We start from the raw sequence: 18,048 nt of genomic DNA on the forward strand, positions 1-18,048 counted from the left end.
GTTGTCGGTTGAATAGATTCGTTTGTTCCACAAAGACTTATCAGCTATATCTCTGTAATAATAATGTTCGCCATTTATTTGATGCTTTTGATGCACTAGACACTATACTTTTTTTTATATATATACTTTTATTATCAGTACAGCAGCTCCCTGTGAACCGGAGTACACCTCTGGTCTGACAGATGAAGAAGAAGGCAGGGCAGGGGCAGGGGAGGGGGCGCGCGGGGCAGCTTGTCTTCTGGGTCTAGTGATCACATAGGCAGTGGGGCTTGGTCCAGAGCCCTGCCCTGAGCTGTTTCCACAAGCAGCGCATGCTCACTGTTGAGGGTTTAGAGTCCAGTGAACACGTGGGAAGAAGATATTACTTGGGACTTGTCAGTTACAGCAGCATCAACGGTGTCCGGCTAACTTGAACAAAAATTAGGAGGCTGTTGGCTCAGAGAATCACGGGAGAATCTGAAGGAGCAGCCCCTTGAGAAGCCGGGTGGGAGCCAGAGCCGGCAGGCAGTCTCTCCAAACATCTGTGCTCACAGGAGACCACAGCCCCATTCATACTCCATCCATGGGTGTCTTTGCCAAGGATTCACATTCCCACGAGGGAGGCTTACCAGCGGAGCTCAGGTCACATTCTTGGCCCTTGGTCAGGGGAGGGTGAGCATCCTGGCTGACATCCCATTAAGAACAGAGGTCTTGGCACAGAAAAATCTAAGTGCCGATATCAGATGAAGGGGTGCAGAGATAGTGGATAGTGGATACCCTGACCAAACCAAACAGCAACAAAATCCTGGCTACGAACCTGCCACCTAGTGATAGAAATGCTGTTAACATTTTGTGGTTTCTAGTTTTTCTTTAATGCATATTAAATATAATAGGTGTATTTTTAATAAATTTTTTAAGATTTATTTATTTATTCAGAGAGAGAGAGAGAGAGAGAGGAAGAGACACAGGCAGAGGGAGAAGCAGGCTCCACGCAGGAAGCCCGACGTGGGACTCGATCCCGGGTCTCCAGGATCACACCCTGGGCTGCAGGAGGCGCCAAACTGCTGCACCACCGGGGCTGCCCTAATAGGTGTATTTTTAACAAAACTTGAATCTCATGTGGTTTAGTATCCTTTTTCTCCTTAATGTAGTTCTAGCATTTTTTCTGTCACCAAATATTCTTCAAAAATATGATTGCGAATAGCTGACGTCATCTTGTATATAAATCTTTGTATGATTACATCTGTAGGATAGATTCCAGGAGATGGAATTCCTGGCTCCCACGAGGAGGGTGCATTGTGACACACACTGCAGGGAAGAGCATACTGTCACTGCTGTTCTGGCAGCAGGCCCTCCCCACCCAGGGTCCAGGCTCGGCTGTGTAGGTTCGGTCAGTGGAGGAAGTGGGACACTGAACGAATACATGAAGACAACAAAATGGCATAGTATGTGTGAGGAACTTTAGATGAATTGTGATGGCTCGTGGACCTAGAGCCTGTGGGGTTGAGATCAGCCTCGGGTGCAAGCTTATCTCCCAGCCATATTGTCACCTTCTCTGCCATCCCCCAGAACAAGTCATTAGGGAAGGCAGACATGATATCTTGTGAAGAGATGAAAATAGCCCCAACCACCTCCTATCCTTCCATCCATGTGCCCTCCTATCCCTAGTAGCCAGACCTTATGTCCATGACTAGTTGAGGCCGGGGGCAGGCGAGTGCTGATGATTCTTCTGCCTAGTGCCTATGGTGAGGGAGTGCTGGGGCTGGTCTTGGAACATCAACTGAGGATGGATGTTTTGCCCTCACGGTCTCAGTGGGTACTTAAGACCTAGAACTCTCAGAGAGCTCTTCCCTCTGCTCCCGCCCCCAGAGCAGCATCAGCCTTGGGCAAAGTGGGAGCTTTCTCTTTAGTTCATTCCTCTTTAGGCCCAGTCAAAGGAGGGAAATGTAATTGCTTAAGAGATCAACTTCTTTATCATACCTAGGGAGTCAGACTTAGGTGTCATTCAGGTTATTAGAGCCTTTCTGGCTGGAGCTTTCTGATGCGCTCAGTAGTATCTAACTCATGAGTTAGTAGTATATGCAGGCAAGAGCTTCACCTGTAATGATCCATTAACCTTCATAAATAGCCCTTTGAAGTAGGTACTGTTATGATCCCCATTCTGCAGATGAGGGAACTGAGGCGCAGGGAGGTTAAGTCTCTGCTCAAGGTTGGCAGCAAGAACTGTTGAGTCAGGCTTGGGCAGTCTGACTCCAGACTGTGCTATGCTGACCCCTTCTCTAATTCCAGACTCAGAACTTAGCATGATTTTACTAGTTTTTTTTTTTCCCAAAGAGATTTTTTAAATCCATGGTAAATTCATGCTCAAGCATGACATTTTACTGTTACTTTTCCTCATTCAACAAGGTGAGTGATCACAAGTGGGATTAAGTGAGAAGCTTGGATGACACAGTGGGACATGTCCTTTTCATTTGAAGTCTGGTCCCCGGATAATAGGTCTACCAGATTCTGTTTGATTTTAAGAATAAATGTTAAACATTTCCACCCCATCATTGAGCCTCTTCATGAAACTCATTAAAAAATGTAGATAATGAATTAAATTTCTTTGTACATTTCACCCATATTGTCCGACTGCTCCCAGAACTTGAACCTCTTGTAAGACTTACATTAAAAGGTGCATCACTTTCTGTTGCCACCAAAATAAACTATAGGTTCTTTTAGAAGCAGTGAGAGCCATACTCCAGCATTTCAGGAACTTTCTCTGGTGGTACCTCCCATTTTGTTTGCTACCCAGTAGTCTAAAACTAGGGCTTATGGTATGTTTTGGCCCAAACTATTACTTATAAAACAGTTGGATGCTCTTGGTAATTGTCATAGGGATTTTGGGAGGATGATGTAAACTTTTGGGAATTAGATAGGCACTGGTTGTGCAAACATAGTGAATTATTTAAAAAACCACCAAAATGTATACTCTAAATGGCCATTTTATGGTATGTAAATTATATATAAAAATGACTATAAAGGGGAATAAAAGGGAACAGCCTTTTATGGTATAAAAAAGTGATACACCAAGAAAAAAAGAGAGGTCTTAAATAAAACAAAAGAAAGAGCTGGTACAACTGTGATTGATAGAAAAGAAATACAAAAGATTGTAAGACTAGAAAAAATAATTATATGCCAACAAATTGGACGATGCAGAAGAAATGGATAAATTCCTAGAAACATAACCTTCCAAGACCATATCATGGTGAAATAGAAAATTTGAATAGGCTAGTTACTACCAAGGAGATGGAATCAGTAATCAAAAACTTTGCAACGAACAAAAGCCCACAACCAACCAACCTATTTCAAACTCTTCCAAAAAATAGAAGGGGGCTAGAGGGATTCTTCCAAACACATTTATGATGCTGGCATTACCCTGACACCCAAAGCAGACAAGAATGCCACAAAAAAGAAAAACTCAAGGCCAATATCCTTGATGAACATAGATGCAAAATTCCTGAACAAAATATTAGCAAACTGAATTCAACCATACGAAACGGATCATATACCATGGTCAAGTGAGATTTATTCCAAGAATGCAAGGATGACTCAACAATCTGCAAGTCAATTAAACTTTAGAAAAAAAAATTAATAGAACTTCAAAGGGAAATAGACAAATTCACAATTCTTATCAGAGGCTTTAATATCCCTGTTTTAATAGCTGATAGAGTAAGTAGACACTCTCCCCTGCCAAAATCAGGATATAGAAGCCTTGAACAAGCATTGCCAACCAGCTTGACCAAGTTGACATTTTTAAAAAATGTTTTATTTATTTATTCATGAGAGACACAGAGGGAGAGAGAGAGGCAGAGGGAGAAGCAGGCTCCATGCAGGGAGCTCAACATGGGACTTGATACCGGGTCTCCAGGGTCACACCCTGGGCCGAAGGCGGCACTAAACCGCTGAGCCACCTGGGCTGTCCCCAAGTTGACATTTATATAACACCTCACACAACAGCAGGTACCCGTTCTAGTCCAGTGCACATTTAGTAACATAGGCTGTGTTTTGGTATGGCAGATATACTAAAAGTCACTGAATTGTGTACTTTAAATTGGTAGATTTTACAGTATTGAATTATATCTAAATATATTAAATTATATCTAAAAAACTTGGCTATTCAGATGGCTGATCCAAAACCAATTCTATTTTTCTACTTTGTTGTGGTTATTTTATCCTCTTAATTGGGTTTATGGACAGAAGTGCATGAAATTTGTACAGGGTCTTGGTTCAAGCCACTGTCCCTGAAAATGTTGGGCTTTATGGCACCATTTTTCACATCTTTCAGTAAATGAAGTAGATCAGTAATGATGACACTTGTCATTGGGTAATGGTATGTCCCCACCATCTCCTAGCACTTGCATCCCCTCCTTGATTTGAGATTTGTCCAAGGATCTGCTTGGCTGAGCAGACCAGGGCTTTTAGGGGGATTCCACCCCACATTTAAATAGCAAAGACCATGTCTAGCTCACAGATCTTCATTTCTGAGTGGTGTCTTTGCTTGTGGACCTACATGTCTCTCAGGGCTGTGAGGAGGTGTCAGGGAGCTGCTCCAGGCCGTGTCACTTCCTTGGATGTGCTGTCCCCTGTCCTTTCTCAGCACCATCCTCATCAGCACCCCCTCCCCATTCATCATCCTCACACTGACATCGTCCTACAGTGACTGGTTTTATGAACTTGCTGCTCATACCCTAGGTCTTGGGAAATCACCTCCCTTGAAAGTCCTTCTGGTGATTCTTTTGCTACATATAGCTTGGATTCAGTTTTAGTCATTTTGACAGATTCTGGTTTACGAATGGTAAGACCATTTTACACTTGGATAGCTCTACATTCATCTGGGCTGAATTATTTTATCCTCAAGTATTTTTAGGAACTGAAATTATAATCAGGTGAATAATGAGCAATGCCTCTCTTCCAAAACAGCAGTTAATAAAGGTATTGAAAGATGCTTGTCCAAGCCCTGACTTTTCCTTAGAGGTGTCTTTTCCTTAGAGGTGTCCCTCAGACACCTAACCCTGCTGAGCCCTGGCTAAACCTGAGAGCCACAGTTTCACCTTTGGATCTGCGACCCCACCTGTGAGCTTCTTTCTCTTTTTTTTTTTTTAAGGATTTATTTATTTATTTATTTATTTATTTATTTATTTATTTATGAGAGAGAGAGAGAGAGAGGCAGAGAGAGGCAGAGACTAGAAAAAAGTAGGAGCTAGTAAATAATCTGGAATCAACAACTTTTTCAACAAAGCAGGGATGTGATGACCAGAATGTGGTAGGGAGAGTCAAAGTGGGCTTAGGGAACAAGACTGCCCGGTTCCCTATCTTAGCTGGGTAACCTCGGGCAAGTTAGCAGACTTTTCTGTGTCCTAGTTTCTGTAGTGTGGTAATGGTAAAGGAAAAGTCCCATATCTTAGTTTTTTTTTTCTTTTTTTTTCTTTTATTTATTCATTCATGAGAGACACACAGAGAGAGAGGCAGAGACACAGGAGGAGGGAGAAGCAGGCTCCATGCCAGGAGCCTGACGTGGGACTCGATCCCGGGACTCCAGGATCGTTCCCTGGGCCAAAGGCAGGCGCTAAGCTGCTGAGCCACCCAGGGATCCCCCACCTGTGAGCTTCTTGATTCACCTCTCAGGGACTTGGCTTCTTTATCAGTACAATTGTAGTAATACCTTTCATGGGTGTTATTAAAGAAAATTGACTAGTAATCATATTGCTGTATATAAATGTAGCAAGTCAATGCATTCATTATACACCTTGAACTCATACAGTGTTACATGTCAATTGTATCTCAGGAAATATAAATTAAAAAAATAAGGTTGAAGGAGAACTTTACATAAACCACCTAGCACTATACTTGCTAGCAGTAAGTGTCATCCTCTTGTTTCTATCTGTCCCCAAATTCTCTTGCCCAGCAGCAAAGAATGAACTTCATCAAACCTTTCTGAAACCAGAAAGCCTGGACAATTCTATGGTTGGTTAGTTTTTCTGCATTTTTAAATCCCAGAAAAAATAAGTTTTGTGTAAAGTTGCCTGTTGCCTACATACAGTTTGATTACAACCATGTTTAAAAAATGATATATAAAAAAGGGAAGGAAATACAGCCAACTCAGATATTTCTAATGTTCCTCAATTTTCCAAATTTTCTTTGATAAGCTATTACTTTTGCAATAAAAATGAAAATGCTTTTTGCTTAGCATTCAGTAAACATTTACAGAGCAATCTGCTACAAGCTTACAAAATGCCCCACCTCTATTTTCAGGAGCTGATGACAATGTGTAGAAAGATAGATGGTTGGTTATCACTTTGTCCCAGGCCTCTGTGGTCACACAGGAGGAAGCCAGGGTCAACTTCTTGGGGAAAGTAAGAATTGAGTTGAGACATTGGAGATGAGAAGGTAAAGAAATGGGAGAGCAAGTTCTGAGTGTAGGAATAGCATGGACAAAGGCAAAGAGGAATTCCAGGGTTCTCAGTTGGGTATGGGGTGTGTGTAGGGGGGGTAAGGACAGAGAAGCATGGGAAGGAGGTGGTGGTTGGCAGGTTGGGGTGAGATGGGAGAGGCAGGTGATCCTTTGGTGATCAGGAGTTTGTACTTCAGGCTATAGGCACTGAGAGGCTTTTGAAGGATTTTTAAGCAAGGCTGTCATAAATCCCATTGGTATTTTTTAATGCTCCCTGCAGCAGTATAGGGGATTCAGTGGAGGCCACACACAGCCTGCTTCAGTGATCTGGGTGGGCTATAAGGAACACCTAAACCAAGATGGTGACAGAAACCCAAATGGGCTTAACTGTTGCCATAGGGGTGACTTGAAAGACTTCTTACACCCGTGGGAAACAGTGAAGACCCTATGAAGCAGTACAGTGTTTATTTGAAAGTAGACTTGGGCTAGCTATAAATGTATATTGCAAATTCTGGAGCAACCACTTAGAAAAGGAAAAAAAAAGGTATATGCTTCTTGATATGGTAAGAAAATACAGAAAATGGAATCATATAAAATGCTCAATTAAAATGATAAGAGGTAGAAAAGTGTGGAAGACAGAAAAGAAATAGAACAGGGAACAAGGGCAGAGTTGAAAATGATAATGAATACAGCATATATTTATCCAACTATGTCAATAATCAATTTAAACATTAGTGGTCTAAGTGATCCAAATTAAAAGATTACTGTAGTGATTCAGAAAAACGAGACCCACATGTATGCTGTTTACAAGAAACACAGTTTAAATATAAAGACATAGATGGATGGAAAGTAAAGGGAAAGAGAAAGATATATCATGCTAGCACTGTGAAAGGAAAGTGAGAGTACCTATATTAACTTGAGACCGCAGATTTTAAGCCAAAGAAAGTTATCATGGATGAATAAAGGCATTATATAATAATAAAAGAGTTAGTTCTCCAAGAAGATATACTAATTCTTAACATGTATGCACCTAACAACAGTGTTAAAATAAGTAAGGCAAAAACTGATAGAACTTCAAGGAGAATTAGATGAATCCACTATTACAGTTGGAACCATCAGCATACCTCTATCAGAAATGGACAGATCTAGATGGCAGAAAATCAATAAAGATACAGTTGCATTCAACAGTACCATCAATCAACTAGATATAATTGACATTTATAGACTACTTTAACAACAGCATAATACGTATTCTTCTCAAGCTCACATGGAGCATTCATCAAAGCTGACCACATTCTGAGCTACAAAACACACCTTACAAATTTAAAGTAATAGAAATCATACATGTTCTCAAACTAGACACCAGTAAAGAAAGATAACTGGAAAATCCAAAATTTTTTGGAGATTAAACAAAACACTTCTAAATAACACATGATTCAAAGAAGGATCTCAATGGAAAATAAAAAAATAGAACTAAGTGAAAATGAAAACACAACTTTTCAAAATTTGTAGGATGCAGTAAAAGCAGTGCTTAGAGGACCATTTATAGCATGAATGCATACATTAGAAAAGAGTAAAGATTTCAAATTAATGATCTAAGCTTGTACCTTAGGAAACCAGAAAAAGAAGAGCAAATTAAATCCAATGTGAGCAGAAGAAAATTAATAATAAAAATTTAAACAAAACTCAATGAAATAAACAGGAAATCAATAGAGATAATCAATGAAACCAATAGCTGGTCCTTTGAAAAATGCAATAAAATCAATGAACACTAGGCAGGTTAACTAAGGAAAAAAAGAAAAATTACTAATATTAGAAATGAAAGAGTGGACAACATTCCAGATTGTATGGATATTAAAAGAATAATGAAGGAATACTATGGGGTTGGTGGGGGCTCAGGGAGGCAAATGTGTTATGTTATTGTGTCAATTAACTCATTTAAAGTTAAAAAAAATACTACAATTTTATGTCCATAACTTTGATAACCTAGATGTGAGAACAGTTCCTTGACACAATCTGCCAAACTATCACAAGAAGAAATAGACAATCTTTAAAAAACAATTAAATTCAATTTGCCAATGTGTAATATAACACCCAGTGCTCGTCTCGTCATGTGCCCTCCTAGAAACAGTCTGAAGAGACATGTACCTATTAGAGAAATTGAATCAATAATTTATAACCTTTCAAAAAGAAAGTACCAGGCCCAAGTGGGTTCACTGGTGAATTTTACCAAATATGTAAGAAAGAAATTTAAAGAAGAAATTATACCAATTTCTTACAGTCTCTCTCAGAAGATAGCAGAAGGAATATGCAGCTCATTCTATGAGGCCAGCATTACTCTAAGGTCAAAACCAGACAAAGACATCATAAGAAAAGAAGACCATAAACCAGTATCTCTGGGACACCTGGGTGGTTCAGGGGTTGAACATCTGCTTTTGGCTCAGGTAATGATCCCGGAGTCCTGGGATTGAGTCCCACATCAGGCTCCCAGCAAGGAGCCTGCCTTTCCCTCTGCCCGTGTCTCTACCTCTCTGTGTGTGTCTCTCATGAATAAATAAATAAAACCTTAAAAAAAAAGTATCTCCCATAAACATAGAAGGTAAAATCCTCAACAGAATAGCAAGTCAAATCTTACAGTATCTAAGGAGAATTATACACTAAGATCAAATGAAATTTATCCCAGATGTGCAAGGCTGCACATGTGATCATTCTAAAATCAATTAACATAATCCACCACATCATCTGGCTAAAGATGAAAATCACATGATCATATCAATAAATGCAGAAACAACATTTGATAAAATCTAGTACCCATTCATGATAAAAAAAAAAAACAACCCTCAGCAAACTAAGAATAGAGAGCTTAGCCAACTTGTTAAAGAACATCTACCAATAATAACACACAGCTTCCATCATACCTAATGGTGAGTAACTCGAAGGTTTCTCACCAAGATCAGGAACAAGACCGAGATGTCCCCTCTCACTGCTTCTTTTTAACATTGTATTGGAAGTCCTGGCTAATGAAATAAGAAAAGGAAATAAAAGGTATACAGATTGAGAAAGAAGAAATAAAACTGCCTCTGTTCACTGATGACATGATCATCTATGTAGAAAATCTAAAAGAGCAAAACAAAGCAAACAACCCCCCCCACCTCCTAGAATTAATAGACAGTTATAACAAGGTTGCAGGATACAGGTTAATATGCAATACTCCAATCTCTTTTCTATATGCCAGAAATGAACAAATAGAATTGGAAATTTAAAAAATGCCATTTACAGTAACCTCCCTGACAGAAGTACTTAGATATGAACTAACAAAATACATGGAAGGGATCCCTGGGTGGTGCAGTGGTTTGGCGCCTGCCTTTGGCCCAGGGCGCGATCCTGGAGACCCGGGATCGAGTCCCACATCGGGCTCCCGGTGCATGGAGCCTACTTCTCCCTCTGCCTGTGTCTCTGCCTCTCTCTCTCTCTCTCTCTCTCTCTGTGACTATCATAAATAATAAATAAATTTAAAAAAATACATGGAAGATCTATATGAGGAAAACTACAAATCTCTGATGAAAGAAATCAAAGAACTAAATAAATGGAGAGTTATTTCTATATTCATGGATAGGAAGACTCCATATTGTCAGGATATCAACTTTTCCCAACTTGATCTATAGATTCGATGCAAACTAAATCAGAATCTAAGTCAGTTATTTTGTGGATATTGACAAACTGATTGTAAAGTTTGTATGGAGAGACAAAAGACGTAGAACAGCCAACATAATATTTAAGAAGAATGAAGTTAGTGGACTGATGTTACCCATTTTTAAGACTTACTATAAAGCTATATGAGTCAAGACAAAATGGTATTGGTGGAAGAATAGATAGATCAATGGAGCATAATAGAGAGCCCAGAACCAGACCAACATAAATGTAGTCAACTGATTTTTTGTCAGAGGAGCAAAGGCAATGAGATGGTGCTGGAACAACTGGACCTCCACATGCCAGAAAAAAAGAATCTAGACACAGACTTTCCACACTTCACAAAAATTAGAATAAATCAGAGTTCTAAATGTAGAACTTAAAACTATAAAACTCTTAGGATATAAATAATACAGGAGGAAATCTAGATGACCTTAGATATGATGACTTTTTAGATAGAACTCCAAAGGAACAATTCATGAAAGAAATAATTGAGAAGCTGAGCTTCATTAAAATGAAAAACTTCTGCTTTGCAAAATATGATGTCAAGAGAATGAAAAGACAAATCATAGACTGGGAGAAAATATTTGCAAAAGACAACTGATAGGGGACAGTTATATATGATATACAAAGCATCCTGAAAACTCAACAATAAGACAATGGACAGCCTGATGAAAAAATGATCTTAAGACCTAAACAGTCACCTTATCAAAGAGGATTTACAGATGGCAAATAAGCACATGAAAGGGTGTTCAATATCCTGTGTCATTAGGGAATTGAAATTAAAACAACGAGATACTACTCTGTACCTATTAGAATGGCCAAAATCCAATACACTGACAACAGCATATACTGGAGAGGATGTGGAACAATAGGAATTGCTGGTGAGAATATAAAATGGTACACCACTTGGGAAGATAGTTTGGTATATCCCCACAAAACTAAACCTACTCTTAACTGTATGATCTGCTAATCTCACTCCTTGGTATTTATCCAAATGAGTGGAAAATGTATGTCCACTCAAAACCCGGTACACAGATGTGTATAGAAGTGTTATCCATGATAGCCAAGATTTGGAAGCAACCAAGATAGCCTACATAGTTAAATAAACTGTGGTACACCCAGGTAGTGAAAAATTTTCAGTGCTAAAAAAGAAATGAACTATCAAGCCATTAAAACATAAAGGAACCTGTTTATTACTAAGTGATAGAAGCCAACCTGAAGAAGGTACAATACTGTATGATTCCAATTTTGTGACATTCTGGAAAAGGCAAAATTATGGAGGTAAAAAGATCAGTGGTTTCCAGAGATTAGTGGGGAGGGAGGGATGAATAAATGGAGAGCAAAGTATTTTCAGGTCCTTGAAGTTATTCATGGTAGATGCATGTCATACATCTGTCCAAACCCATAGAATTTACAATACCAAGAGTGAACTCTCATGTAAATTATGGACTTTGGGTGATTACGATGCGTTGATGTAGGTTCCTTGAGTGTAACAAGTGCCCCACTCTGTTGTTGGATGTCAATGATGGGGAAAGTTGTGCACATTTGGAGACAGGAATTATATGGGAACTCTCTGTACTTTGTTCTCAATTTTGCTGTGAACCTAAAAAATAAAGTAAATTTAAAAAATAGTGTTCCTTTGTGTCCCTTTCAGTCAACCCCTTTCCCTCTCCCCTCCCTCTCTAGGGGTTGTTGGTATCAGTGAACAACTGATGTGTTGTTTATTCCTACACTCTTGCTTTTTACACAATGTCATATAGTATGGTCTCATACAGTTTGTGTCTGGCTTTCATTTAGAGGCGTCATATATTCCTTGCTGAATATAATTCTGTATGGCTGTATCATCATGTTTATTCATTTGCCAGTTGATGGACATTTGGGGAGGTGTTTCCAGCTTTTGCCTTTTGTGAATAAAGTTCCTGTAGACATTCATGTCCACATCTTTGGGTGGACATGTGCTTTCATTTCTCTAGGGCAGATAGCAAGAGTGGGATTGACTGGTTTGTATGATGGGTGTATGTTTAACTTTTAAAGTAACTGTCAAGACGGTTTTTAAGAGTGGCTATCCCATCTTGCATTCCTACCAGCAATGTATGATATGCCCAGTTGCTTCTCAGTCTTTTTTTTTTTTAAGGATTTTATTTATTTATTCATGAGAGATACACGGAGAGAGGCAGAGACCCAGGCAGAGGGAGAAGCAGGTTCCCTCTGGGGAGCCCAATGTGGGACTTGATCCCGGGACTCTGGGATCACGACCTGAGCCAAAGGCAGACGCTCAACTGCTGAGCCACCCAGGCGTCCCCAGTTGCTTCTCAGTCTTGTGTGCACTCAGTATTGTCAATCTTTTTAATTTCAGCTGTCTTAGTAGGTTCCTCGTGATAACTCATTGTGGTTTTGATTTGTGTTTCCCTAATGACTAATGATGCTGAGCATCTCTTATGTGCTTATTTGTCCTCTGTATGCCTTCTTTGAGAAAGCGTTCATGTTTTTGACTGATTTTTCATTGGGATATTTGTCTTTGAGTTGGGAAAAATCTTTATTCTAGATACAAGTCCGTTATCAGTTAATGCTCATTTTAACATTTTCTCCCAGTCTATGACTTGTCTTTTCATTTTCTTAACTGTAGTTTTTGAAGAGCAGCATTTATAATTTGGGGTTTTATATGTAGGTTATGATCCATTTTGAGTTCATTTTTATATGTGTAGGAGTTAAAAATAGAAGGCTTTTTTCTTTTTTCTTTTTCTTTCTTCTTCTTCTTCTTTTTTTAATCCATGGGTACCCAGATATTCCTCTGTTGAGAAGCCTACCCTTTCTATGTTGAATTACCTTGGTACCTTTGGGTATGTTTCCTAAATATACTCTGTTCCTTTGATCTAAACATCTGTCTTTATGTGAATACCACTCTGTCTCAGTTACTATAGTTGATAGTGCCTCTTGGAAACAGTGTGAATTCTCCAGCTTTATTCTTTATTTAGAAAATTGTCAGGGCACCTGAGTGGCTTAGTTGGCTAAGCATCTGACTTGGTTTCAGCTCAGGTCATGATCTCAGAGTTGTGGGATGGAGCCCCATGTGGGGCTCTGCACTCAAGGAGGATCTGCTGGAGATTATGTCCCTCTTCCTTTCCCTCTTCCTGTCCCTCTGCTCCTCCCCCTGCTCATGCTCTCTTTCTCTCTCTCAAATAAATAAAATCTTTTAAAAATAAATGTTTAATGGTGGTGAAGTGTGAATAACATAGAATTTATCATATGAGCTATTTGTAAATGTATAGCCAACCTGTTTCATATTGTTGGTGCTATTATAAAGCATTTCTTTCATTTCAACATCCAAGTGTATAGAAATGCAAGTGATTTTTATGTATTGACCTTGTATCCTGCTATTTTGCTACATTTATTTGTTCTAGTAGCTTTTTATATATAATTTGGGACCATTAAAGTTTAACTCTAATAACATTTATTGAGTACTTACTATGTGTCAGACATTACTCTGTGCTACATAGATTTAATGTAATCACATCAACAACACCATGAAGACAGTCTTAGAAGGTTGAGTGGTTTGTTTGAGGTCCTGCAGCTTGGACACACAGAGCCATAGGAGAGGAGAGATAAGACAAAGAGCTGGAAGTCTTTGTCCAGCTGTCTGTACTGAGCACTCTCTGTGTGCCAGGCACTGTGCTAAGGCTTTTATGTACATTTTCCCATTTGATCCCCAGAGGAGTCCCATGAGGTAATACTGTCACCCCATTTTACTGTGGATGGCGTGGGTAACTTGCTAAGGACCCTCCCTGAGCAGCGTGGCTTGTTTAGGGAAAGTGGCCACAGCTGGTCACGGCTTGCACTTGGGAGGGCCCATGGCAGCGGGCACAGCGTGTGGGCTCTGGAGGTGCAGACCCAGTGCCACTTGCTGAACCTCTCTGAGCCTCAGTTTGTCTGTCTGTATAGTCTGTTCGCCACCATGACCCTTTGAAATATGTGCATCTGCAGTCATTTTCCTACATAAAACCCACGTTTGGAGCTGCTCCACTTGTGGTCCACAGAAACACAGAAATTGGATATGAGTGGAAACTGTCATAGCCATTTGACATGGATGCAGCATTCAAACACGTGATTGGATTTTATATCTCTATGAAAGATTTTTAAATTTAAATTCAATTTAATTAGCATATAGTATACTGTTAGTTTCAGAGGTAGAGTTTAGTGATTCATCGGTTGTATATAACACTTAGTGCTCATTACATCATGTGGCCTCCTTAATGCCCGTCACCCAGTCACCCCATCCCCTCACCCTCCTCCCCTCCAGTGACCCTCAGTTCCTTTCCTAGTGTTGAGTCTCTTATGAGTCTGTTTTTGTCTTATTTTATTTTTCCCTCCCATTCCCCCATGTTCATCTGTTTCGTATCTTAAATTCCACATATGAGTGAGATCATCTGGTATTTGTCTTTCTCTCACTGACTTATTTCACTTAGTATAATACCCTCTAGTTCCATCCATGTCGATGCAAATGGCAAGATTTCATTTTTTTGATGGCTGAGTAAAATTCTGTTGTGTGTGTATATATATATATATATATATACACACCACATCTTCTTTATCCATTCATGTCGATGGACATCTGGGCTCTTTCCATAGTCTGGCTATTGTGGACATTGCTGCTATAAACATTGGGATGCAGGTGCCCCTTTGAATCACTGTGTTTGTATCCTTTGGATAAATACCTAGTAGTGCAATTGCTGGGTCATAGGGGAGCTCTGTTTTTAGCTTTCTGAGGAAACTTCATACTGTTTTCCCGAGTGGCTGTACCAGTTTGCATTCCCACCAACAGTGCAGGAGGGTTCCTCTTTCTCCGCATCCTTGCCAACATCTCTTGTTTCCTGACTTGTTAATTTTAGCCACTGTGACTGGTGTGACGTGGTATGTCCTTGTAGTTTTCATTTGCATTTCCCTGATGCTGAGTGATATAGAGCATTTTTTTCATGTGTCTTTTGGCCATCTGTATGTCTTCTTTGCAGAAAAGAACTTATCAAACAACACCCCAAAAAAACAAAAATGCGGTCGAGAAATGGATAGAAGATATGGATTTCATATCTTACAGACAAAGGGGTCCACAATAAATTGGAAATTAAGAAAACAACCAGTCCTTTGCCATAGACAGTTTGTGAAACTAAGCTCTCCTGGATGCCTGGAGGACTTAGAACAAATAGAATCTCTCCACCATGGCCTGTGAGGCCCGAGGGGACCTGGCCTGCCCCCTGCCTCTGTCTTTCCTCCTGCTCCCCTCTACTCTGCACTCCAGTCACTCAGATAAACACCAAAGTGTGTTCTTGCCCAACACAGCTTGCATTCATTGTTCCCTCTGTGTGGAGCCTTCTAGACCTTTAATATCCAGGCTCTGTGGTGTCATGCCGGGCCAGTTACAGACATCCCTTCTCAGAGAGGCTTTCCTTCCCTGCCCAATAGCAGAGCTCCTTACTACGGAACCCTTGATCCACCTGAACGTGCTTGTCTCTCTGTGTGCTGTGTCTCCTCCATTTAGAATGTGGATTGCATGAGATTGTCTCTCCTACACATTCCTAGTGGATGATCAGTAGACACTAGTTGAATAACAGACTGAATGCAGAGAATATTGTCTGCTTCATCAGCTGTTTGAGGCTTAGATGAGGCGATGGGTGATGAGTGTCTGTGGAGTAGGTAAGCTGGGAACATTAGCCCCCCACCACTCCTGCCTTTGCACTACACAGCACCGCACAAAGGTCAGGGGCCCTGCAAACTTCTGCTCAGTGGCAGTTTCTCATGTGTCATCTAATTACTTGTTTCAATGCACCTTTGAGCTCTGTCCCCCCTCGCCTCTGTCCCTAGAGCCCAACAGAGTCATGCATGGAGGGGAAACATAGGAGACATTCCTGGCATGACTGTTGGGTTGTGTAGACCAGGCATGGACAAGTGGCGGGCTGTGCAGGATTGGAGCTGTGGGGGACATGGACACAACTGACTGTGTGTCTGACTATGTGTTTTCCCTGCTGCCAGTGGGATCATCACATCTTTTAGATGGCAACCCTTCTTCCTGGAGAAAGCCTGGCTGTGTGCCTGCTGTGTCTGTGCCCAGGTCTGATGGCACTCTCTTCTCCCTCTACCCGTGTGTGTTCCAGTATGCCTGGGTGGAGAAGCACTTTGGTCCTGACTTTCTGGATCAGATTGTACTGTCCACAGACAAGACCGTGGTCTCTGCCGACCTTCTTATAGACGACCGGCCAGACATCACAGGCAAGTGGCCTGCGGCAGGTGAGGAGCGAGTGTGGAGCTGTGAGCCCCCAGGACAAACCGCACATGGGGCTGGCCTCACGTCCCCTGTCCTGAGTGGTCCCCACTCAATCACTAGCAGTGTATTAGGCCTCCTCCAGCCCAGTGCCGAGCCTCTTCCCTACTGGGGAGACAAGGTTATTCTCAGCATCCAGGCTCAGAAGGGGTGCTGCTGGGAGTCAAGAGAAGCAGGTCCTAGCTCCTGGGGTAACTCACTGGGTGGCCTAGGATGACTCCTTTTATACCTTGAAGCCTTGCCTTGCTTATGTAAAATGAGGTCCAGACTGGTTTCCAGATGTTTGGTTTGAGCAGCAAAGCCATTTTTTCCCCAAGAGCAATTTGGAGTGAACCTACTATGCAAAACAAAAAAGCAAAGCATCATTTCTTTAGTTGAAGGTGGTTTGGGGACTGTATTTATCCCTTTTCCTTATAGGTGACTCCCTGCCAATAAACCCCAACGAACTTAAACTGGTTTATTTTTCATTTTAAGATGTTATTTTTATCTATTCATGAGAGACCCAGAGAGAGAGAGAGAGAGAGGCAGAGACACAGGCAGAGGGAGAAGCAGGCTCCATGCAGGGAGCCTGACGTGGGACTTGATCCTAGGTCTCCAGGATCACACCCCAGGCTGAAGGCGGCTCTAAACTGCAGGGCCACCCAGGCTGCCCTTAAACTGGTTTAGAAAGGAGAGGAGAAATTTATTAGCACACCCACCTGGGAAAGTGGGGTAGGAAAGCTTTGGGCACGGTGAGTCTAGGAGCTTGAACATCGGTCTAAATTCAGTTTATCTCCTGGCTCTGCCTTGGATTATCTCTGTTCACAGGCAGGCTCTGTCCTCTTGGTAGCCATCAGTGGTTTCAGGGTCAAATCCTGTTCCTGGGGATCCCCTGGGTGGCTCAGCGGTTTGGCGCCTGCCTTTGGTCCGGGGCGCGATCCTGGAGTCCCAGGATCGAGTCCCAGGTCGGGCTCCCGGCATGGAGCCTGCTTCTCCCTCCTCCTATGTCTCTGCCTCTCTCTCTCTCTCTGTGTGTCTATCATGAATAAATAAATAAATCTTAAAACAAAACAAAACAAAAACCAAATCCTGTTCCTTTGGACACCTCAGTGGGAGAATACAGAATATTGCTTCCCTAATGGCTTTTGGAGCTGCCTCGGGAAGCACACCCATCTCTGCACTAGTCACAGTGTCCAAAGGGTAGAATTCGTGGGTGCGCCCACCCCTGACCTCCTAAACCACGTGGTTTCACAAGGAGAATCAGGGCACATGGATGGCCTGGCGCTCCGCTCAGCTCCTCTGACCAACCACGGGGATCAGGGAAGAGGCCTGTGCAGGAGGAGCCAGGGAGTCAGGCCATAAGGTGAGGGGCAGGAGCAGCACCGAGTGTGCGTGTGGACACATGGACAGGAAGGAGTCAAGTTTGGGGGGTTCCCGGGGCCCAGGGCCAACAAGCAGTAAGCTCAGGAAGGCAGAGCATGAGGAGGGGAAGGGACAGGGGGTCAGCAGGCTCAGCCTCTGCTGGTGGTCATGGTGATGATAAGTACAGAAGTCCCCATGTGCTATGCATCCGCCAGGTGCCACCCTGGGTGCTTCCTGTGCGCCATCTGCAGCAAGGTGGCCACCTCCCAGGAGACAGGCCCTTGTGTGGTCA

The 18,048-nt window shown here is 41.7% G+C and overlaps 1 protein-coding gene across 7 annotated transcripts in view; it reads left to right on the forward strand.

Moving 5' to 3' along the window:
• Positions 1–18,048, forward strand: part of NT5M (5',3'-nucleotidase, mitochondrial) — a 45,729-nt gene that overhangs the window by 18,380 nt on the left and 9,301 nt on the right. For 2 of the 7 annotated variants that reach the window (XM_077892342.1, XM_077892340.1), the window contains one exon: positions 16,249–16,363. The exons of 2 other annotated variants lie outside the window; for them this stretch is intronic. Coding sequence is in view for 3 of the 5 variants with exons in the window: in XM_077892340.1 (XP_077748466.1) it covers positions 16,249–16,363 (115 nt within the window). In the remaining 2 variants the exon portion in view is untranslated. Of the gene's footprint in view, positions 1–917; positions 11,737–16,248; positions 16,382–18,048 lie in introns of those variants that run through there. 3 more of the 7 variants (XR_013376465.1, XM_077892341.1, XM_077892339.1) reach the window with 3 other exon arrangements.

The sequence above is a fragment of the Canis aureus genome, chromosome 3, assembly GCF_053574225.1.
Source record: "Canis aureus isolate CA01 chromosome 3, VMU_Caureus_v.1.0, whole genome shotgun sequence".
NCBI lineage: Eukaryota > Metazoa > Chordata > Mammalia > Carnivora > Canidae > Canis > Canis aureus.